Source organism: Dichomitus squalens (genome assembly GCF_000275845.1).
Source record: "Dichomitus squalens LYAD-421 SS1 unplaced genomic scaffold DICSQscaffold_40, whole genome shotgun sequence".
Taxonomy (NCBI): Eukaryota; Fungi; Basidiomycota; class Agaricomycetes; order Polyporales; family Polyporaceae; genus Dichomitus; species Dichomitus squalens.
The window spans coordinates 223953-246590 of record NW_006766922.1 but is presented as its reverse complement, the minus strand read 5'-3'; the positions used below and the strand labels follow the sequence as shown (position 1 = coordinate 246590).

Below are 22638 nucleotides of genomic sequence, written 5' to 3'. Positions count from 1 at the left end.
ATTGCCGCATCCGCATAGAGGTCCTTGTGTCGTATACAAACCTGATTGGACAATATGTGGATGCGATCAGTAGTTGTACCAAAGGCCAACCTATCCAGAACCTCTCCAATGACCTGTCGGAGGAGTGCATGAGCGGCGAAGGTGGGAGAAGTAGAAAGGGCTGAAGAGTAGCGTGACTGCAGCATATCGAAGTCCGTTGACATACCGTGAATCCGCATTGCCTAGTGGGCTTTGTGGTTCCGCTGGGGAATTGGCTGTCGATGCACCGCAGTGCCTTGGGAAACTGTGCGCATTTTGGTGAACCTAGACAGCTGCAGGCATGTACTGAGACGAAACGCGCGATGGGCGCACCTTGCGTACAAAGCAGGTGGCAGATGCGGTGCCATGTGGTGTCAATTGACCGCGCTAGTTCTCTAGCCCCAGCTTTAACCCCACTGCGTGCCTGGATATCGATGCGACCGGTAATGCCTATACAGCAATGCCCATTCAGTGCATCGCAGGGTGATTGGTATAACATGCATCTTCATTTGTGCGAGGTATGACGTAACTCGTGTGTTCGCAGTGTATTGACAGCAAGCCTGACAGCGACAGTGGATGCGCCGAGTCGAATGATATCTCCAAAACCTGATAACCCTCCCAGAGACTTTCCGAGCGAGCACGATATGGGGTCCATGGAGAGGTCTTCCGTTCGTCTGACCTGCTTCCCGCATGAGACCGTCATCCACCTTGTAGCGTCCACAACATAGAAGGGAGGACAGCATCCTGGCACGGGCAATGATCATCCCGGCACGCCTACCGGCGGACGAACGAACGGACGCTGGGCGCCGTCACGGTGTTCACATTGGCACCGAATCTGCGGAGTGACAGCAGGAAGGTTGTCGGCGGACTTCCAGGAGGCACTGAGAGCGAACCTACCCGAGGTCGAGAATGCCGCACTCAAACCGAGCAGTCGAGCTTCGAGCCTTCACCACGGCGGGACGGAAAGGAGGGCTGGATGCGTGGTCGCAGGCCGCTTGTAAGTGGAGAGTTACGTGAGGGTTCGCTGCACTGGTACTAGAGCGCTTGCGAACGAACACGACGCATTTGCCTTTACGCGCTATTCGCATCGTGCACAGATATTCTTTGCAGACGCCTGAGGATGCTATTCTCAGTGGGAGATGACATGCACGTTTTAGCCACGTGTTGAGACTCATTGTCATCCGAAGCAATCCGTACAAGTAGGCTATGAGAAAGACAAAGACACTAGATTGAGTGGGGCGAGGTTTGTGCGCATTGCGCGAGAGCAAGTGAGTTCGGGGCTATGCGGCACAAGGCAAAATATATCCCCGCTGTGGTGGGGCGCGCCGAGGTGTACACCCAAGCCGTTGAAGATCGACGTCTGGGAGCGGTAGCGGGCAAGCCGCTTCAGGAGTCGACCGACGGTGAGAAGCCCGCCGAGACAGGAAACGACTGCGGTTGAGCCCATCGGAAAGGGAGATCAGACTGCCACGCGTGGAAACAGGTTTCAGAGTCTGTCGGTCTCTTGAGTTACGACTTTATCGGAATGCGCTTGTCGAGTGGCAAGAGACGGAGACTGGTCCCAGGTCCAGGGTTGGGGAGGGGACAAACGACATTCCCAATTCGATCTGGAGGATACTGTAGTAGGCTTCGGTCGTCCACGACACAGACCGGGCGAGGAGTACATGGCTTATTGTTAAAAGCAGTGGGACGGCGGCGGAATCGAAGACTAGGAATTCAGCGGCAAGCGATGGAGGACAAGGAATGCCATACCAAGACGGTGGGAGACGACGGACTTGGGACCGGTGGGCAATACCAACTAATGGTCCTGTCTGCGAAGCACAATGTACCGGTCCTCTATTCCCATACCGAGAGCGGATAGCCTAGACCCTGCTGGGAGCCACGTGGGGCAGTATGGATCTAACCCCGGAGACCACCCTAGGCACCTTGTACAACGCTGCGAATTAAAGTCTATCAGAAACGGCAAATTGCGCAGTACAGCTAGAGCATACGGATGAACGAGGTCTCCTTGCACTGGACCCATCAGCCCATGACTACGTTGTGCCTATTGAGGATCCCGTCGAGCAGGATCAGATGCGCCTGAGCACAAATTCGCCTCACACACTATGGACCTAGGTTGCCGTTGGGAAATAGTTGTATGAGACCAAATGCATCTCATGCTGACTTGTCTTCGATGCCCGGTCGAACCGAGTTCTTGACGAACGGCAACTGATGCGGTATTCATCCTGCCAACACGCTGGATATCCCTGTAGGCTCCGTGACCCACATCCGCCGCTCGTAGGCCCTGGGTGTACTCCGTGAGTAGCGGCCGTACGTATCACGAGGAACCCATGTCGTCGATGTCGCGGCAAGGATGCCCCCAGCCGGCAGACGGCATTCCCAAGAGGACGTGTTAGGGAAGACAGGAATCGCGTCCGCGCGGACGTTCTCAGCGCACCCGGGAGGCCCAAGAGGAGTAAGTACAAAGTGACTTCCAAATCGGTACACAAGGGAAAGCACAGATGCGTCTCCTAACTTATGACGAGCGCAAGGACCCCGAGAGATGCCGTACGCCGTCGAGCTTGGACGAGTACGAGCTACGGTGGATGAAGACGGACAGCAAGGACGAGTTTCGAGTGGTCGTGGACGCAATGACGAGACGTGGGACGTAGCGACTGAGGGATCAGGATGGGAGGGGCGGTGTTGCACAGGCGTCCCCGGAGATGTTGGCGCGGAGGCATGGTCGGATCGGGCGCCAGAGGAGTGATCTGGCGGCGATGGGACCTTGCCCGGGTCTCAGGCCCTCCGTCGAGGCAGGTTCTGACGTCCAGGGATCATTTAAAGCAGACGGAGAACAATAACCCCTCCCCCGCGCCTTCCCTCCTTTTTGTCTGTCTCGTTTTGGGTATCGACAACAAGCCATGCCTCCTACACGGTCAAGTTTCTCTCGCCGCAGAAGGTCTTCTCTTGGTCTCGGTATGTTCGTTTGCCACATGGCCTTATCACCGGAATGCTCACGAACCTCGCTCTCGCTGTCGTTATAACCAGGCTTGACTCAAGTCAAGCCAGGCAACTATGGCATCACCGTGAACCCTGCGATCTCCCCACGGGCACTGAGCTTCGCCCCGAACGTCACCCCCAGTACGTATGTCGAGGTCGACGACGACGTTAACGGCAACGATGGGCCCCCATCGCCGAGCAACGCCCTCTTCCCGCCGACGGAGCCGCCCCAAGCGCCCACTCGTAGACGATTGCCTCCCGGTAAGCGGCTCTCGCAGGGCTACATCCCCCGACCCCCCAACGCCTTCATGCTCTTCCGTGCGAACTTCGTTCGTCAAAAGCACGTCCCTGGGTCGATCGAGACAAACCACGGTTCGCTGTCAAAGATCATCGGTAACTGCTGGCGCGCCTTGCCCTTGGAGGAGAAGAGGTACTGGGAGGTCGAAGCGAAGAAGGCCAAGGCTGCCCACCGCGAACGCTACCCCAACTATCGCTTCCGTCCCGTCCACAACAAGAATAAGAACAAGGACAAGAACGGTGCAGTCGCTGTCGACAAGCGCAAGGAGAAGCTTCCGACGCAGCCTGCGGACGAGGAGCGATGCGAGGTTGTCGCGCAGCTCCTGCTTGACGGGAAGAAGGGCGAGGAGCTCGCGGCGGCGATTAGGCAGATTGACATAGCGCGCCAACTGTCTCGCCCCGAGAGTGTCGACTCGCAGCATCTCGAGCACTACATGCAGCAGCCGCTCCCTACGCACCCCCACCCGGTGTACCTGCAGCGTCGCCCGTCCTCCGTCCCTCCGATCTCCCTCCCCACCCTCCCGTTCCTCGTCGCCCCCCAGCCCCAGGCGGCCTACGGTGCAAGCATGTTCAACCAAGGGTACGCCGCAGGCACTGCCAGTCTCCACGGCTCGCGCGCTGCGTCGCCTGTCGGGAACATCTCCCGCTCGCGAATCGTGTATGGGATGCGGCGGGCGTCCAGTTGCCAGCCGATACCCTCGGAGCGTATGTGGGATGGCTATGATCCCCACCCTTACCACGCCGCATACGGTTACACTGCCATGCCTGAGAGCTGGCAACTCCAGCCCGACGCTTCTCCGCTGCCGGATGTTACCGACACAAGCATCTTCCAGCCGGGGTGGACGAACTCATTCAAGGATGACGCACCGCCCACAGAGCAGTCCCACTTCGATCCGAACATGCAGGCGTTCATCCCACCCGACGCCCAAGTCCCGCTGCACCTCAACATTGGCCCTCTCGACAGCTACGACTTCGCGTCGACGCCGTCCACGGCCACGGACGCGTACTCTGCCGTAACCCCTGGCGGTGGCAACGTGTTCGAGCCCATTGATCCGCACGCCTCGTGGCCAGTCGCCGAGAGCGGTCCCTCCAGTGCCTTCTCCGGCTCACCTGCGCGCTCCGACGCTTCGCTTCCGAGCACCATGCGCATGACACCCGCACCACAGTCGCTTCCAGTCGAGCATCCACAACTTATGTGTGCACCGCAGCCGCAGCATGCACAGGTCCACTTCGATACGTGGGCCGCGGGCGAGCAGGACGTCGACAAGATGCATGCTCACCAGCACGTCGAGATGGTCCATGTGGACCAGCACTCCCATCTCGCGATGCCGCTCGAGTTCGACATGGAGGCGAACTACGCGGACCACTACGACGTGTACACGAACGCCGGAATGGTGGGCATGGGCACGGAGATGAACATGGCCGTGGTCGACTACGGTTACTGCGGCTCCCAGGAGTTCTGAGCTCGTCGCGCATCCGCACGTTCGACGCTCGCTCCTCGTACTGGCGCCGCATTCACGCGTGGGGGTCCATACTCTCGCATTCGCATCTGGCTTCCCATACAAGACTTTCTTGGTTATCGATCTGGATATCCGTAACGTTAAACCGCTCGCGCCCGCTCTCCTTAGGCAGCTAATACCTCTGTAGCCATTATTATGTTCGGGATCGCTCTGTCTGTTTGTCGTGTCGACTGATATCCCTCTGTAGCTATATTTTTCGTGGTCCGCACCCCAACTTTCCGTCTACGTACGCGTACATAGCTTTGTCACTTGCATCCTTCATAGATACCTGACGGCACCCCAGCATCTGCGCCCCATACCCTACCCGGTGTCCCTGCATTAGTAGCACTTGTCCCCCCACTGTATCTATCTATCTAACTCGTTATGTCCCTAATCTGCTGTGTGTTCCCGAAGCACGATCGTGCGATGCGCAGGCAAGCTCGAAGGCGAACTCGATCGATCGTCCGTGAAACGAAGCTTCGTTGACAGCGACGAACGGACGGAGAGCGTTTGAGCGACTTCCAGCGCTGTTGCGCGATCTGCCCATGCGCAGTCGCTCCATATTGTCATATACTATACATTGGCAATAGCTCCTCATCCGCATTGCACATAACATGGATTCCTACGATAGCATGTCCGGGGGAGGCCGCCAAAACTACACGAGTAGATACCGAACCAAGCCCATGTCACCGTTCTGGTAGAGGCACGTTCACGACGATAGGTCCTTGGCGGAGATTGTCCCTCGCGCCTCCGGCCGACGCCGCGTTGACAAGTATCGTACCCTCCCCACCCCGGAATTTTGGTCTGCCGATAATCTTCGCCCCCAGCGCCGCGCCAACGACCAGAGCAGTGTTGATTAACCTGCTCCACCTGCCCGCGTTCGTTTGACAGGCCAGCTCGTACCACTTCTGGGGCCTCGACCACGTTAGATACCGCACCCCTCGCCCCACATGGATGTGCCCACAGACATGCAATCGCGGGCGTGTGAGCCAGACGCTCTTGAGAAGGTGTTGGCATCCGACGAGCTTCCAGTCAAGATGGGTCTTGGGAGGACCGTGTGTGACGAGGATATCCGTGTAAGGTGGGAGGCGACGCTCCCAGTGGTATGCATCATATTGGTATTGGAACACCCCGGAGCCATGTTTCGGGGAGCGGGGGTTTCCATAGACAGACAGCAGCCTCCCCTGCACTTCCAGCGTTATCGAAGAGTCCTCGAGATAGGTTAGGCTGGGATATCGTTGAAGGATGGCGTCGCGCTGCTCGGATGCGAGCGCGGTGTCGTGGTTTCCGGCAATGACGATCTTGTGTGCATGCGGAGCCGCATCGAGCCATGCCAGAGCGGAATCGATCTCCTCTTCCGTCCCCGACATCGTGAGATCCCCGGCGTGGATAAGGATGTCGCCGGGCGGGAGAGGGGGAAGGAGACTATGATGATTATGCGTATCCGAGATACACACGACGCGGGCCCGAGGAGGGCTCGAACACTGCAGATCGTCCGCTTCTGGTGGGGGATTTGGCTGACATGCGGCGAAGGCTCGTCGCGCGACAAAGAGCAAAGGGTCCTCCGCTAGGAGTTCCCACCAGGCTGGCTCCCTTCGATAGAGAAGGTCATCAAGGGCACCGCGCTGCGTATAACTCATCTCGACTCGGGCTGCTGTGGGCATGGTGAGGAGGAGACTGGGGTAAAGATGTGTTTAACTCAACGCCCGATTGCTTCAACGTTCTTATACACGAGGTCAAACGGTCGATGCAACGTGGAGGAACGTAGAGAAGTCGATGTGACTTGCCTTCTGAGGTGACGCGAGCGTGGCGTCACAAACACTCTGAATGCCCAAACAGGGCGTGTAGATCAGCCCCGCTCCTCCGCTTCTCCTACTTCCGACGACATCCCCCGCTGCGGTGAGTTCGAGTGCCAGATCGTAGCACTATACCACTCACACCCTAGTGTCCTGAGCTAGACCGTGCTACCGCCTTCTATTAGGTCCAGAAGTCACATGGCGGTGCCTGCAGAGGCTCAGCCCTCTCGGAAACGAATACCACTGACTACTACACCATCCCTATTCCTCCCAGGAGACTAGTTGGGCTCAGCGGATCGAACGTCTGCCGGTCGAAGAACTCTGCTCAGCCCGACATCACAATTCATTCGATCGCGTCCCTCAGTTCTATGTTGCGACACCTCGTGCGTTCTCCGATTATCCTGCATGATATCCTCACGGCAGGGATTCGGATGTTCTCGATTCGAGAAAAGTCGATGAGATGCGGACGCGAAAGGCAACCGCCCATTGTTTTTCGAAGACTTTTATCCAGAAATCTCACATGTTTACAGATAGTTTACCTCGCGACTCCCCTTTTCAGAGACTTTTCTCCAGCTGAAAACATCCGAATCCCTGCCGTGCCTCGTACTCGAGGCGCGTCTGCGACTCCATCTTGCCTTCTGCGCCCGCTTTGACGGCTTGTCGCTGGCGAGGATCGAGCCCTCTACCGGTATTCGGGCCGCGTCCGGCTACGATCATTTGACATCGAGGTTCCGTTCCCCGCTACGCTTCCACTGCGCTACAACCAAGACCCTTGCCCTATGACCTATCGCTTCTGGTTTCACACCTCAACCAACTGGCCGACCCTGGATACCTACAAGTCTGAGCTGCTTGTGGCGAAACATGGAGATCAGACGCCGTTGCGCGCGCTCTGACATAAGCCCCTTGGCGACCTGGTATAAGATTCCTCAGCACCAAGCGGCTCTCCACTCGCCATCCCCACCATCCTTACATTTGTCCCCTTGACGCCACTTGAACCTCGAACTGCATCATCAATATGCCTTCCGTCAACGATGGTCTCACTCTCGACGCTGTCTCGGACGCCGTCGATGAAGGTATGCCACTCCGCCCTATGACCTCATCGGACTTAATGCTCACTGCATGGATAGTCAACAAGCTGAAAGGGCAGGTCCCCAAGTGGGAGGAGAAGTCCAAGTTCGACGCCGAAAAGGACAAGAACGCCTTCCGCCAATACGAAGCGGCGTGCGACCGCGTCAAGAACTTCTACCGCGAGCAGCACGGTACGTACAGCGCTCCGACGGCACAGCAACGGAAATGAGCCGCAGCTGATTTTTCCCCTTTCCAGAGAAGCAGACATTCGAATTCAACGTTCGCGTGCGGGCTGAGTTCAAGAAGACCGTGCACGCCCGGATGGGTGCGTACCTGTGCCTGCGCCATCGTCTGTCGCGTGTTTTCGTGGAATCTCGCTGATCATTTTCATCTCTATTTCAGGTATCTGGGAGGCGATGGAGAAGCTCAACACCCTCGTGGATGATTCCGACCCCGATGTGAGTTCCCTCTGATAAGCCTTCCGTCGGTTATGTTTTGACCTCCGACTGCTTTCTAGACCAGCCTCTCGCAGATCGAACACCTTCTCCAGACCGCGGAGGCGATGCGTCGTGATGGGCAGCCGGAGTGGATGCAGGTCGCAGGTCTCGTGCATGACCTCGGCAAGCTCCTATACTTCTTCGGCTCAGAGTATGTCTCTTCTCAGTCTATCCGTGGGACGACAGGCTAACTGCTCTATCTGTGTCTGCAGAGGCCAATGGGACGTTGTCGGGGTACATAGTTATCACTTCCTGACAATGTGTCGTTTGCTAACCTCGCTATGTCTAGGACACGTTCGTTGTCGGCTGCAAGTTCTCGGACAAGATAATCTACCCTGGTACTTTCACGGCAAACCCCGACTCCAATGACCCTATCTACTCAACCGAGTATGGTGTCTACTCTCCCAACTGCGGTCTCGAGAACGTCATGCTCTCATGGGGACATGATGAAGTATGCTCACATCCGCATCAACGCGCAAAGTAGTAACTCATCGCACCCTTCTCAACAGTACCTCTACCATGTCCTCAAGCATCAAAGCTCCCTCCCCATGGAAGCGCTCTACATGATCCGTTACCACAGTTTCTACCCATGGCACCGCGAAGGCGCGTACTCGCACCTTACGAACGCCGAGGACCAACGTGCGCTGGAGGCTGTTCGCGCTTTCAACCCCTACGACCTGTACAGCAAGAGCGACGAGCCCGTCAATGTCGAGAAGGTCAAGCCTTACTACCAAGGCTTGATTGCGAAGTACTTCCCCGCCGTGATCGAATGGTGAACACAACGGCGGAATGCAGGTGCATGGGTTTACAATATGCTTATTCTGGACCGCTGTAATTGCCCTTGTTCGCCTTTCGTGAGCAGCTTGGACTGTGATCAATTCCTGAGCCCTGTATTACTAGTCTTATACCCAACGAGCTCGTGTTCTGTCTTCCGTAGTAGCAATATTGGTGGTTTATGTGCGGTAATGAGAATGCTTTCCAAGAGAGTAAATCGCTGACCAACAACGATTAATGAACTCAGGGTGTTCCAAATTTAGTGCGTTATACTTAATCTGAATGGATGAATATATGTACTCGTAGTGGACCACCGTGCAGACTTGCCAAATGCGGCAGTGCACTCGCGCAGGCGCCGGCAGGTACTTTGCGCAAGATGACTCTGCGCAAAAATTCCAATCGATGTGCATCGACTCAGCCCGGAGCTTGTCCGGCGATCTGGTGCTGAAGCTGGCGTGAATACGATAACCCTCACCGTGGCGTCCTTCCTTTTCTCTCGACTACCACTACCCCGTGTACATAACCTCGGCTCTGTATCATATCCTCTCCGACCCTCCCAGCTTCACAACTGCCAGCTCCGTTCTGCTCGGGCTCTCCATCCTAGCCAAAAGGTCTCCAGACTTAGACGATACACAATGGCCTCTACATCTGCCGAATCATCGAACCGACCAAAACTAGGCCCCTCGCCGTTCAAGATCCCCTCCGACCTTCCTGAACTCCCCGAGGTCCCAGGGACCGACCCTACTCGCAGCGTTCTAGACTCCTTCCGAATCGCTATCGCCAATACTGTGGCCGATGGGCTCGAACCTCTGACGGTCGAGCAGGTTTACCAGGGCGTCGACTACGGGAAGAAGGGGGAGGACTTCACCGTGGCGCTCCCTCGATTCCGTCTTCCGGGGAAGATTGACGAGCTCGCCAAGAAGGTCATTGATAAGGTATGTCTTTGTCTTAGTTGAATTCAAGATCTCTGGCCCTACTTTGGTCTCCGGGACCGATTGCTCGTGTGCCTCCAGAGTAGGGTTAGGGTTTGGCGCGTTCTGTCATAGGGTATGGCCCTCCGGGCAGTCCTGGCCACAGTGAAAACCTCAGTTCCATTGAGAATTTACTACTATATCGCAAAGTAGGCAGTAGTGAGGTTACTACTGCCCGCATCGGTCGGGCTGGCGCTCACCCTCAACGCGCCATGTATAAGTTTCTCAATGGGGTTTTTGCGGGCTGTGGTCGGGCTTCGCCCTCCCTTCAGCCCGCTCTTCCTGACTAGCTGAGGAGTGCCAGCGGTCGCCTGAGACTCACTACACTCGTGCACCTGAAGCGCGAAACTACGCGAGCTGGCACCCCTCCACGGAAGATACTGCCCTACAGACCCGGCCACTTCACGTGGCCAGGAATACCCAGGCGTTTTCCGCCAAAGCTTCCCAAGTGAACCACGCTAACTTGGATGTGGTAGTTCCAACCTAACGAGTGGATTGAGTCCGTTACACACGACAAGGCCTTTCTCCACTTCAAGTGCCGAACATCGACGCTCACTCGCCTCATCCTCGACCAAATCCACGCCCTCACCTATGACACCGAGTCCAAACAGCCAGAATATGGCTCTAACAGCCTCGGGGAGGGAAAACGGGTAGTCATCGAGTACTCTTCCCCCAACATCGCCAAGTCCTTCCACGTCGGCCACCTCCGAAGTACGATCATCGGCGCGTTCCTCGCCAACTTATACCGCGCATGCGGATGGGAGGTCATCTCGCTAAACTACCTCGGCGACTGGGGGACCCAGGTGCTGCTCCACGTGTACCTATACTTCCTGGACTATAGGTTGACTGTGTTGCTCCGCAGTTCGGTCTGATCGCGTCTGGCTTCGAAAAGTACGGCTCGAAAGAGGCTCTGGAGAAGAACGCGATCCAGCACCTGCTCGAGATCTACGTCAAGGTCAACGCCGACGCCGAGAAGGATCCCAAGGTGCGCGAAGACGCCGCGGCGTGGTTCAAGCGCATGGAGGACGGCGACGAGGAGGCACTTCGGAATTGGCGGGAATGGCGAGAGCTGTCGATCCGCAAGTATGAGGAGGAGTACGCGCGGCTGAACGTGCGCTTCGACGAGTACACAGGCGAGAGCAAGGTGTCGCCGAAGACGATGGCCTCGGCGCTCGAAAAGCTCCAGGAGATGGGCCTGATTGAGGAGGACAACGGTGCGCTTCGGGTCAACTTGGAGGAATACAAGCTTGGCAAGGCTGTGGTCAGGAAGCGAGGTATGTCTGTCTCTAGTTGCTATTGTATTCCTCATCGTGCAGACAAGCTCACTGAATGCGAGATGGCACCTCGATCTACCTCACGCGTGACATCGGCGCCGCGATCGAGCGGTACGAGAAGTACAAGTTCGACAAGATGATCTACGTCGTCGCCGCTCAGCAGGACCTGCACCTCGCGCAGTTCTTCAAGGTCCTCCAGCTTATGGGCTACGACTGGGCCAACAACCTGGAACACGTCAACTACGGCCTCGTGCTCGGCATGAGCACGCGCAAGGGCACGGTCGTCTTCCTCGACCAGATCATCCGCGAGGCGGCGTCGGTCATGCACGAGCAGATGCGCAAGAACGAGGATAAGTACAACGCCATCGAGGACCCTGAGAACGTGGCAACTGAGATTGGTATCACCGGTGTCAAGATCCAGGACATGGCCGCTAAGCGGTACGTTTCTTCCTCCAACTTCCGAATCAAGCCAGTTCATGTGCTTATGTTTCCCGCGCCCATAGAATCAACAACTACAATTTCAACTGGGATCGTATGCTCTCCTTCGAGGGCGACACCGGCCCGTACCTCCAATACGCTCACGTCCGGCTGTCCTCCATCGAGCGCAAGAACCCCGAGCTCCTGCCCCTCCCGGCGCCCTCCCAGCTCAAGACCGAGCTCCTCGTCGAACCGCAGGCTCGCGAGATTACCTTCCTCCTCGGCTCCTACCCCGACGTCGTCAAGACGGCGCTCAAGACGCACGAGCCCAGCGGCATCGTGACGTTCGCCTTCCGCCTAAGTCACGCCATCTCGAGCGCGTGGGAGACAGTCATCGTCAAGGGAGAGGAGGACAAGGAAAAGGCCAAGGCGCGCATGGCGCTGTACCTCTCTGCGCGGGACGTCCTCGGGGCGGCATTGCGCTTGCTCAGTATCAGGCCCCTTCAGCGGATGTAGACGGGTTGTTTCTTGGCCCAGAGCTTTTGGAACGCAATTGCGAGCGTACAGATGTAACAGTGCAATGCATTTTTGTTCCCAGTCGGAGTCAGAGTCTGGAGTGATGTGCCACAAAGCTCTATTCTTTCGTTCTTCGAAGAATAATCAAAGTAGGCGCAAGCTTTCTCATGCTAAATCACTCAGTTCAATTCTGACGCTCCATACTGCAGGATTCGCTGTGGCGACGTTTGCATCCCTGTGACCAGTAGGATGAGGTCCTGGATCGGTGACTAATCGGGCAGGAGGCATACGATCGATCAGCCGAATAGGTATCAGCTTCGCTTCTTCGGAGGCGAATAGCAGCGCGCAAACGACTTAACCTCAACTCTGGCACGAATCAACATGTCGGCGAATCCCGCGCTAGCTGCCGTTATGTGTCCCCGTGGGACGGCGCCCTGCTTTACAACTTTCCTCCCCTTAGGGACAGAAAGGAACACAAGACTCGTTTCAGCCCCACTATCCCAAGTTCACATCCCATGGCCCATTTGAAGTTTGGCTCGCGCTAACCCTGCGCTCAGCTTGTAAGGCCCCCGGCTGCCGCTAGGGTCATTAACCCAAGTGTGCGCGGCGTGGATTGAGGATTCTACTTCGCACGCTTTGACATGGGACCCACAAACTACCATCTTGATCCCTGTTCTTGGACTGAATATTGGCGGTAGTAAGCGGTGTCAGCGTTGAGCGCGAGCTATTCCGGGTGCTAGCCTGGCCTGTTCGTCTTGGCGGGTCAATTACATACACACCAAGGATAGCGACTTTAGGGGACGTCGGCGCACCGCTGCAATATCGTTGTATCCTTGCGTAGGCTGGACGTTTCGACCGGCAGGACTACTCCCGATCCGAAGCCAGCGGGCAAGAAGCGGCGGCACGTCCACACGCCCCATCGCCACCATTCCTGTGTTGTTGCGATTTGTTTGTATTGGGTACATCCTGAATGCGGACATTATGAATGGACGGGCCCTTGCTGCTACGTGGTTATGCTGAGGTTGCTTAGCAGAGGGCGCGCGACGCCTGACTAGCTCGCTTGCCATGTCTCTGCGATCCTTCTCCCCGTCATCGTATCGTATCAGTCTCTCGGTGATGATGTTTGTTGACGGTTGGACTCACCTTGTCCCGCCTCAACCTGCAGACCACAGCCTCAAGGGGAATGACCTGCCCCTTGCGCGGTCTGCGTTCGGCCGAGTCGCCCCTGACATTCGCGTATGCCCTGGCGTCGAGGAGCCCGAACTTCAGCAGATGTTTGTCAGAAAGTTGCTCGAACACGACGCTTGCATCGTAGCTGGAGCTTATGAAGCAAGTAGGCGCAGGATCGAGGGGGCCAGTTACGCATCGATGTGCCGCTCCGCTTCCCCTCCAAAGCCGTAGCGTTGAGAATATAGAGGTCTTGCTGAAAGCGCTGGAAGCGCAGTGTTAGCTGTAGTTTGTGAAGAGTACCCAGACTTAGCCAAGTCCACAGATGGCTTACGTTTCTGGTGTAATGGCACTATTACATTGAGCCAGTCGGTTATGCTGCATGCCGTCCTTGCCAGTTGCCCAGACCTATTCACACACCTCCGCGAATTGAACACGATATGATCTACCGTGAGTTGGCCTTGGTCTATTTGTCTTTCGTTTCAAGCTAGCTGTCATGGGCCAATAATAGCATTGCTGGTGCAAGTTCTTCGCGTTTGCAAGAGCGATCTGAAAGCAATTACGCCATTGCCGTTCCTGCAGCACCAAAGGGCCGCTTGGCCACTAGGTCTATTGCTCAGCTTTCGCGCGTTGCGCCGAACGTTATTTGCGTTCACCCGCAGCTAGCTCACATAGATGAGACAATGCCAGTACTAGTCCGCACGGTGGTGAAGCTGGAGCTGGAGCGTGCAAGTTGCCATCTGCGGTGTTCCATTGGTCAAGAGCGCGGCATTGGCCGAGACGCTGTAGCGACGCCCTGCACCATTTCGGTGAGGCTAGCAACGTTCCCTCCCGCCCCTGACGACCCTTGTTCTCCTTTGCTTATAGCCAACGCCCTACTTTGCATTTGTGCTGCATAATACCTCGCCTGGACGCTTGAAGCACTCGACAGCACACACGGCACCTTTCGTGATCCCATCTAACGCGCTCACTTGTATTCGATGCGGGAATACTACCGGATACACGGTAAGCTGCAAATAATGTGATAAGTGAGGAGAGTCATTGTCCCGATAGCGAAGGCGGGGAGGTATGCGTGCGAGGAGGGGTGGGGTATCGGACGCGTGAGGGAGGGTGGGTGTGGCGGATGTCACAATGTAGCGGAGGGGGGAGGGGTAATTCGAGAGGTCGTATGCGGCGGAGAATGCGATGAGGTGCGTGGGTGATGCGTGGAAAATAACATGCGACAGAGAGAAGCGGAGATGAGCGATGAAGGGCGGTAAGTGTTACACTGCGACAGAGGGGAAAAGCTGCTAAAGGTACAGGGCGTGTTGAACAACAGTAGGTGACAGACAAAGGCAGAACGTTGGAATGTACACGGCGCCGCTCACAATTTCGGAACGCGCGCATAAGAGACCCAGAGGAGACGGGGATGTCGCGGGAGAGAAGGAAGGGAGGCTTGCGAGGGTGGCGTGGCATGCGATGAGGACATGGATGAAGGGTGGGGGAACATTGGGTGAGTGGGATGTAATAATTTTACAGTGTCCAGAGAGCAGTCTGAGCAGTGGCGTCGACCCACGCCCGCGCGAGCCGACAACGTCATTACCAGTTCATGTGTTCGTGCGGCGCGAACATCCCCATCCCCTGGAACGCGTCCTGCGGCGCCGAGGCGGATGGTGTCGTTGCCGCTGCGTCGTCATATGGGTCGTGCTCTTCGGGTGCGAGGTAGCCTTCCTGCCGCGCAGCGTTGTACTCCTCGGCGCACGTGGGCTCGCCGTCGGCGAACGCCACGAGGCCCCAGTCGCCGCATGCGTTGGGGTCGACCGCGTTCGCTTGGTGCATCGCTTCGAACTGCGAAATGCCGAGTTCGACCGGCGGGATGGAGCCGAGCTGGAAGTCCTCCGGCATCAGGCCCTCCATGTTCGCCCAGAGGGTCTCCCCAGGCCAGAACCCGAACGGCATCTCGCTGACGTCGTTGTCGGCGTCGACGTTCTCCGGGATGTCCTTATGGTGGACTTGCAAGGACATCATCCGGAGCGCGTCTGCGGGCGTGAAGGGACCGCCGTGCGAGGACGTAGGCGAGAGGTTTGACGCGAAGGAATCAACTGGGGAAACGAGGCTCGACGCGATGGTGTCAGACGGCGACATGTGGGACATCGCGCCGGGGTCGTGCGGCGGAATGCTGAGCGCGTGGAGAAGAGGGCCACCCATCATCCCGGCACCCTGAGGACCCTGGTACATGTTCTGGTAAACGTCGTTGGGCTGCTAGAACGCACGACGCATCAGCGACAGGTCTTGGCGACGAAACGTAAAGAAGATGCAAGCCTACCTGGAGGTTGCTCCCGTCGAAGGCGGAAGACGCCTGATATGATGGCATGAAGAGGTGGTTGTCGTTAGGTGCGTAATCGAATGTCGTCAGAGGTGCGGACTCCGTAGGCGGCGGAATGTTTGGCATGGGTGCTGGAGACCGCCCGCTGATTCTCGGAACGAGGGTTGGCGAGGTGGGGCACGAAGGCATCCAGACTGACGGAAGCTGGATCGCCTGGAATGCGGGCGGTGGCGTTGGCGCGGATGCAGCGCGACGTCCGTGGCCATGGCCGTGCGCGGGGAGGTAGTCGCGCGGGAGACTGCGCGAGGTCGGGGACGACGAGACGGGGAGGAGGAAGGAGAAGCTCTCCGCGTCGGTGTCCTCGCCGCCGTTGCGATTCTTCCCCTTCTTCGACTTCTTGTCCTTGGTGCGCTGGGGGCGGTAGACGTAGTTGGGGTACATCGCTTCGTGCTCCTTCTTCTTCTCCTTCGCCAGATCCTCCCAGTACTGCCTCTCCTCGGGCGGGAGGCTCTTCCACTGCTGGGAGATCGTCTTCGAGAGGTCCGCCTGGCGCTGCTTCTTGACCGGACCGGACGCACCGTCGTCGTCCTCCTGAGCGGCCTGGCGCTCCTCGCATTTCTTTCGTCTGAAGAGAATGAACGCGTTCTCTGGCCGCTTGATGTAGTCGTCATCGCCCTTCTTGGGCCGCCGCTCCCCGATGTCGCTCACAGTCGATCTACGTCTGCGATGCGATGAGGCCTGCGAGGAGGGCGGGGCCGTGGGTGAAGAAAGAACAGAAATAGAAGAGTCCGATCCGATCGAGGATGTCGGCGAGAAAGGTCGTAGAGGTGGTGGCGTCGAAGGAATGGATTTGAGGGTCGGCTCGAAGGGCGAACTGGACGGCGAGTTGGGGAAGCGAGTGTCGTGGATAGGGAAGGTAAATGCGCGCGGCGTCGGGGAAATGATGGAAACGGTCGGGGGAGGTGGGGCGTCCGTCGACACTTCGAGGGCTGCGGGTGCGCGCGATGGTGCGGCGAGTGGGGCGCGAGGTGAGCACGGTGCGGCGGGCAGTGCGCGAGTGCGCGAGGACGGAGAGGACTTACTGCGCGCAGAGGCGTCGCGAGTGCGGTAAGCAGGCATGATTGTTTCTCGTTAGCAGAAGGGAAAAGGAAGAGGGCTGTTTGGTAAACGCAGGCAAGCTTCCTCGAGGCAGAATAATAGGGCGCTCCTGTTGGATGCAGGAGGGATGATGGGAGGTGGCACAGAGGCCCCGAGGAGAACAATTGCGTACGGGACGAGCGAGGACGAAGACAATACGAGGAGATCTTTATAGGTTAGGAAGGTGCGACCGACCGCCGAGCGTTGCAGTCGCCCGCGCAGGAGGGGGAGATCGTATCCAGATCGCCTTCATTGTGTTCCCGCATTCAGAGCCGTGAACGGACCTAAACCCGAATCAGCGTACGGTGAAGCAGCTCTCCATTCTGTCACCAAACAGCCATCAACAGCGCATTCTCAGCCATCTGGTTCGGCGTAAGGTCTTATTGTTTTGTGCAACTTCCACGGTTCCTGTAGCCGATTCCGTGGCACCTATCAGTGCTTATTGTCCTCCGCTGACCTTCGCATATGAGTGCATATGCCGTTATCTGCACGCCCGATGGAAAACTCGATGAAGTCCCGTGCAAACCCCGTTCGCGCGCGCGCGTGCTCCTTCTCGCCCCAGTCGCACACTGTCGCCCACGCACACGCCGAGTCACGTCGGCCAGAGTAGGCTGGAGAAGGGACAGAAAGCGCCCCGAAAACGCTGGGGGCGAGCGAAGGCCGTTCCCCCGTCGTCTGTGCTATCAGCGATAGGTCCGAGGCTGGCAGGACCTTCCGTTGTAGGAAATGTCAACGACGGCGCGTGGCCTTGACAGCCTCAGACTCGTGTCGTGCCGGGCTGCGCGCGTGCTGGACATGACATTGCGCTCTCTGGTACCGACCGCCTCGTGTGCGCCGGATTCGTAAATTCGCTGTAAGCGGACGGACACAGGCGGGGGACGGGGGCTCTGATTGACTCATAGCACGGCCAGGGAAGACGTCGGATTAGATTGCCAGATGCGCTGACTGCGTGGGGTTGGATTTGCAGGCGTGGACGCACCGCCCATTTCGGTTTTTGCCCGGGGAGGATGAGGATGCGGTACTTTTGGACAGCGCGGACGTCCGCCCCGATATGGACACCGGGGCCCCGGACGGCGTCTCGCTCCGGGAGCGCCAGAAGTTGCCAGATATGGCAGGTAGCCGTTGAGAGACCGGAGAGTGCGCTCGGGTTGTGGCCTTGTCTCGATCGTGTTACAGATCGACGTCGCGACGCGCCCTTCTGCCTACAAGACTCCCCGCCTGCCCTATCTGGTTCCGCGACACTGCGCCCATGCCCGCCCCTATTTCCTGTTTCACTCACCGGGCTCGGACCCGCCTGCCTTTCTTTCTCCCCCCTGCCAACGACCGCTCTCGCCAAACACCACAAGACCAGCGTGACCGCACGCTCGGAACAGCGGGCCTGAGCGGGCATCCAGCTTGACACCCCTTTACTTCTATCCCCGACATCTGAGCGCCGTAAGGCGTACCATGCGGAACTGAGCGCAGTGCGCAAGGCCAAAGCGGCCGCTCCGCTGCACACGCATTTCCAGATCCCGGATCAGCAGCGGAGCGAGTGTGCAGGTTTGGGCGCCTACACATCACGCGCGGAGGCATCTGCGAACTCGCAAAGGATCCGATTCAGATGATAGCAGCGCGCGCTAAGCCAACTGTGGCCAGCGCGATCGGCATGTATGTAGCAGACAATCGCAGGCAATCAGACAGACGGCCTCCTCCGCGCACGTACGCACTCGCCCTGCAGGCTCATCAATGCACGCGCGCAATATCTGGGCGGAGTGCGGGAGTGCGGGTGCGGGCTGCCTAGCGAGGCCTGCGCGACGGATATGGCAGCATTGAACATGCCGAATGGAGACTGTTCAAGCATCGCACGTCCTCCCCCTGTTCGGATCGTCCGCGCCGTCTTTAGTTGGGTTGACAGCCTTCAAGGGCAAGGGCCAGGGAACCCGGATCTCCTCCATGTCTATCGCCTAACGTTTATCTACCTCCGCGCTGGTTCTAAAGGGCGCGAGGCAGAGGCGACTGCGGGATAACGTGTGATGCATATGGAGAGAGTGAGCACCGGCCCACGGATGCGATAGATATCTGCGTAGGCGATTAGCGGGATGAACGAACCCGTGGCTAAGGGATACCAAAAGACAGCATGAACTCTTCCTCCGCCGTGTCAGTGTCAATGTCAGTCCACCTTCCCTGCGCGAGAGCTTGTCGTCATATTATTCTGTCAAGCGCGCCCCACGGGCACCTCGGGATATCCCTTCAGCTGACAGATTTTTTCTCCTCCGAGCCCGACACGCCACCCCGCAGCAAGGGAAAGACAAACATCTGACTGTACATGTTCCCCGTAGCGTCGGGCTGTGTGCGCACGCGAGATATCTCGCGAAATGACCGACATCGTGGGCCTTCGGCAGCCCCTGGCTTCTCATTCCCGCCCGGCAAGGTCCACAAGCGTCAGCAACGTATCATAGGGCGCAGGGTTCTGCGGCAGGATTTTCGGGATGAGGACGACGCGACGGCTCGAGCTCGGATGGAAAACAGACATGGACGTCTTCGGACCTCGGAGCAGGCGATGGGCTATCTGCTTCCGTTCCGCTTCCAGTAGCATCATCTGCCTAGCAACTGATTGCACGGCAGAGCTCGGTGGCCTGCGGTACAGTCCGCGCCGGCCACGTTGCCCCTCCACATCGAAGACTTGCGTCCTGATTCTTGACAGTCGCCCGCGCCGCGCAGGCTAGCGGGGGGCGATTTCTGGCGCCACAGGAGCACGCAAGATGCCCGGGGTGGTATGGGCAGGGTGCGCCCAACCCCGCTATCTAATTTCCCGTATCGCATCGCGTCGGCGGAGGGCCACATGACGACGGGCCGTCCGTCGAGGTGGCGGGTAACATGTGGGCGCGGTGGCATGGACGTCCGCTCGTCTCTCTCTGGCCCGCCGAGAACTGAAGCCGGTTAGCTCGTCTCTCGGACGTGCAGTTGGTGATGATGGGTATGATAACCCGGATGCGTATACAGTTGACTCGTCGGCGACCCGTGCGCGGCCCGCAAATCGATCTGCACACAAAAACTGGCGTAAAGCGAAAGACAGTGATGTTTTGGCTATATCACAGGGGCGGTCCACGTACCTGCGCTGCGCCGTGCTGTCCCGGCTCGCCTTGAGGCCTCGCGTCAGGCAATGGTATGATCGGCGCGCGATCACCCGACGGAACAATGTATGAGATGAGCTCATAGCCTCCCTGCGTGGGCTGGTGAAGCGACCGTACACGAGGAGGTTACGAATGAGCGAACGTGCCGCATACGCTAAGTACCAGAATTGCTTCCGCGGCAGAGGCGTGCCCATCACGAGAATGCAAGTGGGAAGAATCATATGCATCGTCCATGATCGTAATCGCCGATTATCGTCCGGCCGTTGCCCCGCCAACTTCCCACCATACGTTCTGCTGCATGTACACAACACCTAACCGCCTGAGTCGTCACGAAGCGGGAGAAGGAGTGAAGGCCGCCACGCGAGACCAGGTTGCGAGTGCTCGCGAGGGTTAGTAAGAGACGTCATCCGGTGCCGAACCTGTCACTACAGTCCTGGGAAGCGTTCACGCAGCCAGGGCTCCGTTCAGGGTCACGCTGCAAGTAAGTACTGCATCTGAGCCGGAAAGGGAAGGTAGAGCTATCAGCCATCTTGGAAGGCACCACCCGGCTGTCACTGGATCGGCGCGGGCGAGTGAAACATTAACGTGCAAAGTTCGGGTACTGAGCCTGTCCGACGTCCGAGGCAGCTCTCTATTGCACTGAAGAGGGCTCTGGCTGGCATCAGAGCGAACCCTCCCGATCGAGGTATAGCCCGCCGCCCAGGGTGATTTTTTGTGCGCTGGACGTGACGAATCAGGTGTAGTGTCTGTCCGCGGAGACTGCCAGTTCATCTCCTGAAGGGGCCACACGGACGCGCCATGGGTGGTGCATGCGAGAGGATTGTATGAGGGGGAGCGAGCGTGCACCGCGGGACACGATTGCGCGTAGATACCTGATACGGTCAGATACCAGCCTTGTTTCCTGCGGGAAGCCACCGTGCGATCGATCACGTAACGGAGAGAGGATGACGATGCGCCTGTGCGGTGGTGACTGGCCTTCGCGCCCGGGCCAGAAGTGCGAGCTGTGATAGAAGGCAAACCGAGGAGCGCGTGGAGGTGCATATACTTACTCACGAGCCTCGGAAAGGTTCGTTGCACGGGTCTTGAGAAGCCCGCGAACGGTTCTATTTCCAAGCTGATGTGTTGTGCGGGCCGCAAAGCAGGAGTTGGAGGCCATGCGGAAGAACTTGAGGAGATGATGGGACGAGTGAATGCGCAGTTGGACTTGCGCGCAGGACGAGTTTGCGAACGATGTTGACGTCGTGGGGCGGTCGAGACCGGCAATCATTCGAGTCCGTGGGCGCTCGCCTTCCCAGTCAGGCAGGAGAGCCCAAATCCGACAGAGGCGGGGTGCGGAAGCAAACTGCCACGTGCTGCACCAGAACTGTTGCCTCCGCATTCGTGTGCAGACGCTAACTCTTCCTGACACTACGTCCACCTCGCTTCACCAAGGGGGTGTGGAAGCAGGTCTAGATTGCTCTCAGTTCTGGCGATACGTAGCCGGTGTCTATTTGGTCAGCATCTAGTGCCCTCAATCTGCTCTCTGACACCGGCAAGATGCCCCCGAAGTTGAAGCGTCCACGCTCTATCACACCGACGATCCCGCAGCGTGGAGATGCCACAACCGCAGAACCCCCGTCTCCTCAGACACCGAGTCACAGAGCCAAAAAGCTAAAACTTCTAGCCTCGCATGCTATCTCGTCCCCATTTCCGGACTTCCCCCACCCAACGCCCGCGGAAGCCGAACAGGTCCACGCCCTCCTCGCCACGACTCATCCTGACATCGCTTCCTCCTCCGCGCGACGCTCGAAACCCTCCGATGATAGCAGCAGCAACTCCGCGCGGACGTGCGGCAAAGTCTCTAGCGTGCTAGACTCGCTGATCGGCACTATCCTCAGCCAGAACACGTCTTCCCGGAACTCGACGGCTGCGAAGCACGGTCTGGATGCTGCGTTCGGGCGGCACAACTTCCAGGCGATCGCGGAGGCTAGTAAAGACCAGGTGGTAGAGGCGATCAAGACAGGCGGCCTGGCGAACAAGAAGGCTGCGGTAATCCAGAAGATTCTGAGAGAGGTTTACGACAGGCACGGCGAGTACTCCTTGCAGCATCTTGCTCGTGTCGTTCAGTCAGACGTCGACGTAAATAGCAAGGCGAAAGCGGAAGGGAGCTCGCAGGGTCGGGCTGCGGTATCAGACGAAGAAGCAATGCAGGAATTGGTGTCGTACGACGGCGTTGGCCCCAAGACCGCCTCGTGCGTCCTACTCTTTTGCCTCGGACGCTCCTCCTTCCCTGTCGACACGCACGTCTTCCGGCTATCCCGCCTCTTGGGCTGGGTCCCTGCGCGAGCCGACCGGGTGACGGCACAGGCACACCTCGATCTCAAAGTCCCGGACCACCTCAAGTACGGCTTACACGTACTGATGGTCGGGCATGGCCGCAGGTGCAAGGGGTGCAAGAGCACGAGTAGCGGCAAGGGCGAGTGCGTGCTTAAGCGATGGGTCCAGGAACAGAAGGGCGCGAAGGAGGAGGAGATGGAGGAGACGATCGTGAAGGCGGAGGAGGCGGCGGCCGAGGTGGCAGTCGACCATTCGACGGATGTTAAGAGCGAAGTTTCGTAAGTCTGCCTCGTTTCTGGGTATTCCTGTCAGGTGCTCGGGTACTCTACATTCCCCGTAATAGCTATTGGGACTTCGATCAAAGTGTAGCATACTCTTCTTGGACACTCTCCCCCACGTTCGTGTTTCGCGACTTCTAACGTACACTTGTGCGATTCGTCGATCCTACCATGAGTTCATATTTCACGCGAACAGCGCGCTGCGGTGACTGCAGG

General features: G+C 58.0%; 6 protein-coding genes across 6 annotated transcripts; 4 read left to right on the top strand and 2 right to left on the bottom strand.

The window, feature by feature from the left end:
* Positions 1-2886: 2886 nt before the first annotated feature.
* On the top strand, positions 2887-5180 carry DICSQDRAFT_156845 (uncharacterized protein). Its single transcript, XM_007368864.1, has 2 exons — positions 2887-2973; positions 3046-5180. The coding sequence occupies exons 1-2, from the start codon at positions 2919-2921 to the stop codon at positions 4755-4757; spliced, it is 1767 nt and encodes a 588-aa protein (XP_007368926.1). The 5' UTR covers positions 2887-2918; the 3' UTR covers positions 4758-5180.
* Positions 5181-5441: 261 nt separating this feature from the next.
* On the bottom strand, positions 5442-6433 carry DICSQDRAFT_90859 (metallophosphoesterase domain-containing protein 1; the record flags this gene model as incomplete). The annotated part of the gene is made up of 1 exon (XM_007368863.1): positions 5442-6433. One exon carries the CDS (start codon positions 6431-6433, stop codon positions 5480-5482), a length of 954 nt encoding a protein of 317 aa, XP_007368925.1. The 3' UTR covers positions 5442-5479.
* Positions 6434-6996: 563 nt separating this feature from the next.
* DICSQDRAFT_182627 (myo-inositol oxygenase) lies at positions 6997-9133 on the top strand. The gene is made up of 9 exons (XM_007368862.1): positions 6997-7065; positions 7120-7662; positions 7717-7848; positions 7914-7982; positions 8060-8115; positions 8175-8305; positions 8367-8388; positions 8444-8605; positions 8664-9133. The coding sequence occupies exons 2-9, from the start codon at positions 7605-7607 to the stop codon at positions 8928-8930; spliced, it is 897 nt and encodes a 298-aa protein (XP_007368924.1). The 5' UTR covers positions 6997-7065; positions 7120-7604; the 3' UTR covers positions 8931-9133.
* Positions 9134-9443: 310 nt separating this feature from the next.
* DICSQDRAFT_110357 (arginyl-tRNA synthetase) lies at positions 9444-12191 on the top strand. Its single transcript, XM_007368861.1, has 5 exons — positions 9444-9863; positions 10376-10702; positions 10762-11173; positions 11236-11611; positions 11677-12191. The coding sequence occupies exons 1-5, from the start codon at positions 9564-9566 to the stop codon at positions 12104-12106; spliced, it is 1845 nt and encodes a 614-aa protein (XP_007368923.1). The 5' UTR covers positions 9444-9563; the 3' UTR covers positions 12107-12191.
* A 3801-nt stretch (positions 12192-15992) lies between these two features.
* Positions 15993-16232, bottom strand: DICSQDRAFT_18314 (uncharacterized protein; the record flags this gene model as incomplete). The annotated part of the gene is made up of 1 exon (XM_007368860.1): positions 15993-16232. A coding segment is annotated over one exon (240 nt), but the record flags the coding sequence as incomplete, so codon positions are not given.
* A 5132-nt stretch (positions 16233-21364) lies between these two features.
* Positions 21365-22583, top strand: DICSQDRAFT_156840 (DNA glycosylase; the record flags this gene model as incomplete). Its single annotated transcript, XM_007368859.1, has 1 exon — positions 21365-22583. One exon carries the CDS (start codon positions 21365-21367, stop codon positions 22424-22426), a length of 1062 nt encoding a protein of 353 aa, XP_007368921.1. The 3' UTR covers positions 22427-22583.
* Between the last annotated feature and the right edge of the window lie 55 nt (positions 22584-22638).

Excerpts from the sequence above, each read along its gene's own strand:
- DICSQDRAFT_156845 (XM_007368864.1), top strand. The coding sequence starts at position 2,919 with ATGCCTCCTACACGGTCAAGTTTCTCTCGCCGCAGAAGGTCTTCTCTT. Across the intron at positions 2,974-3,045 it reads AAGGTCTTCTCTTGGTCTCG|GCTTGACTCAAGTCAAGCCA; the intron begins GTATGTTCGTTT and ends CGTTATAACCAG.
- DICSQDRAFT_182627 (XM_007368862.1), top strand. The coding sequence starts at position 7,605 with ATGCCTTCCGTCAACGATGGTCTCACTCTCGACGCTGTCTCGGACGCC. Across the intron at positions 7,849-7,913 it reads CTTCTACCGCGAGCAGCACG|AGAAGCAGACATTCGAATTC; the intron begins GTACGTACAGCG and ends TCCCCTTTCCAG. Across the intron at positions 8,606-8,663 it reads TCTCATGGGGACATGATGAA|TACCTCTACCATGTCCTCAA; the intron begins GTATGCTCACAT and ends CCTTCTCAACAG.
- DICSQDRAFT_110357 (XM_007368861.1), top strand. The coding sequence starts at position 9,564 with ATGGCCTCTACATCTGCCGAATCATCGAACCGACCAAAACTAGGCCCC. Across the intron at positions 9,864-10,375 it reads CCAAGAAGGTCATTGATAAG|TTCCAACCTAACGAGTGGAT; the intron begins GTATGTCTTTGT and ends TGGATGTGGTAG. Across the intron at positions 10,703-10,761 it reads TCGGCGACTGGGGGACCCAG|TTCGGTCTGATCGCGTCTGG; the intron begins GTGCTGCTCCAC and ends GTTGCTCCGCAG.